Raw genomic sequence first — 2,135 nt, 5'->3', positions numbered from 1 at the left:
GTGTTGTGTGTTAACTATATCAATTTCCAGGCAAGTACAAGGGATATGTGGTAGTAGAAAGTAAGTTTGTTTCCCATAATATTATATTTGTTTGGTGTTGTGTGTTAACTATATCAATTTCCAGGCAAGTACAAGGGATATGTGGTAGTAGAAAGTAAGTTTGTTTCCAGAATATTATATTTGTTTGGTGTTATGTGTTAACAATATCAATTACCAGGCAAGTACAAGGGATATGTGGTAGTAGAAAGTAAGTTTGTTTCCCACAATATTATCTTTGTAATATTTAATGAATATACCATCTTATATTTTATTAAGAAGTTTTAATATAAACAAGTGCCCAGTATAGGTAATGATTCCTTATTTCTCCAATAGCCTGGATACTGGAACTTAATCTCTGGTAAAGGATGTGAGAAGTGTGACTGTCATAGTACTGGCTCTACTTCTTCTGATTGTAATATCACAACTGGGCAGTGTAGTTGTAAACCAGGAATTGGTGGCAAAAAATGTAACAGTTGTCTTCCTGGTTTCTATGGATTCACATCTAGTGGATGTACACGTAAGAATCTGTTACAAGTTACTTCTCTAAATAAATAATGTTTATTAAAATGTTCATTATTGTAACACCTTTTAATTTTTGAATGCTGGTAAATAAGTAAAGATTTAGTGTTTTGTCCCTAGGAGATGTGAAGTGTTTTATAAACTTTTGATATTAATTTTAGGTTTTAGTTCATCACTAACGACTGATGGTTTTTATTGGATAATACATATGTTTATATTTATATTACTTTGATTAATGTCTGAAGAATGTTTCGGGCAGAAAAAAGAGCATTTTAGCCACAAAGTAACTATAAGTGCTCACACTTATGAAACATTAAATTGTTTTTAAAGAATTGAGTCCTTGATAGGGAACTAGATTCCTTGTTCATTGATATAACCATGTTTGGGACCGAGTTCCCAAAATTTCATGTATCCATATGTATCTATTTATATATGGAATTATATTGTCACATGCCATATGTGGTATGGAAATCCTTGAAAACTTGAAATCATAATAACAATCTCAAGGAAAGTTCTGGAATTCATAAATTTTGTCTAAATGTTCTGGAAATTTTATATAATATTCTTAATATTTCCTTATACAGAAATTTATCTTTCATACATGGAAATGAACAATACTGGAGAGGACAAGAATAACTATTTTATTTCTCATTAATTCAGTCATGTAGTGAACTGGTTCCTGAGTATGGTCTTTCAGGATAATTAAGGAGTTTATTGTAAATACATAGGCAGGTCCTGGATGTTCAGAAGGGGGAACCATAACTTAGTGTGGCTGTGGATCAAATGGGCTCACTTTCAGTGACAAGAGATTATAGAAAACAAATCATATGCCCCTATATTGGCTCCAGAGATGACCTTAACTTTTTTAAGGGGTGATGGGGTGGTATACACCTGACGGTGTAAATATGCAAATTTTCATAATACATTAACTCTTTCAGCTTTGTCCCTTGGATTGAACTCATAACCATTTTGTGTTTGTTATAGTTTTTATGCTATAACTTTTAAATTAGTAAGCATATGTTAACAAAATTTGGCAGGTTATCAGTAAACATTATAATATTTTCATACCCAAAATATCAGATTTTTTTATTAAGTCTTAAGGTTTGTAAAGCAAAATTTTTCTTAAGCCTTTTTTTCTTTTCACATGTCTATCCAACATGCCAAGTAATTTTCATTTTAAGGTTAAAAATACTTTTATGAATCAGAAAATTTCACATGCAAAATCTTTATAATGTCCAGATAGTTATCAAATGTTTCTTAAGAAAAACTTTATATTTTATCTGTTATTTTCAGTAATGAATCTTTGTACAGGTTTGGTTGATATGACTGATCTTGTAACCACCTTAAAAAATTAGGAAATAAATATAAATTATGCCTCTTTCATTCTAGAATAACTACAAATTATAACACGAAAACATAAATGTTTAGACTAAATAGCTTAAATCTCATAACGTTATACATTTATTATTTTTATTATATTGACCTTTCAGTCGTGCCTGGCTAACAATACAGAAGCTACAATGATGTGGCACATATGCACTCATGTTACCGTATCCAATAATATAAAACTGTCCTCT

At 30.3% G+C, this 2,135-nt stretch overlaps 1 protein-coding gene across 1 annotated transcript in view; it reads left to right on the top strand.

Moving 5' to 3' along the window:
- Positions 1 to 2,135, top strand: part of LOC106463431 (laminin subunit alpha-2-like) — a gene marked incomplete at its 3' end in the record, with an annotated part of 65,852 nt that overhangs the window by 40,688 nt on the left and 23,029 nt on the right. The window contains exon 25 of the mRNA XM_022390923.1: positions 373 to 556. Coding sequence (XP_022246631.1) covers positions 373 to 556 — 184 coding nt within the window. The remainder of the gene's footprint in view (positions 1 to 372; positions 557 to 2,135) is intronic.

This window comes from Limulus polyphemus, unplaced genomic scaffold, assembly GCF_000517525.1.
Source record: "Limulus polyphemus unplaced genomic scaffold, Limulus_polyphemus-2.1.2 Scaffold1407, whole genome shotgun sequence".
Classification (NCBI taxonomy): Eukaryota; Metazoa; Arthropoda; class Merostomata; order Xiphosura; family Limulidae; genus Limulus; species Limulus polyphemus.
Note: the sequence above shows the minus strand (reverse complement) of the source record. Positions and strands in the feature narration are given on the sequence as shown.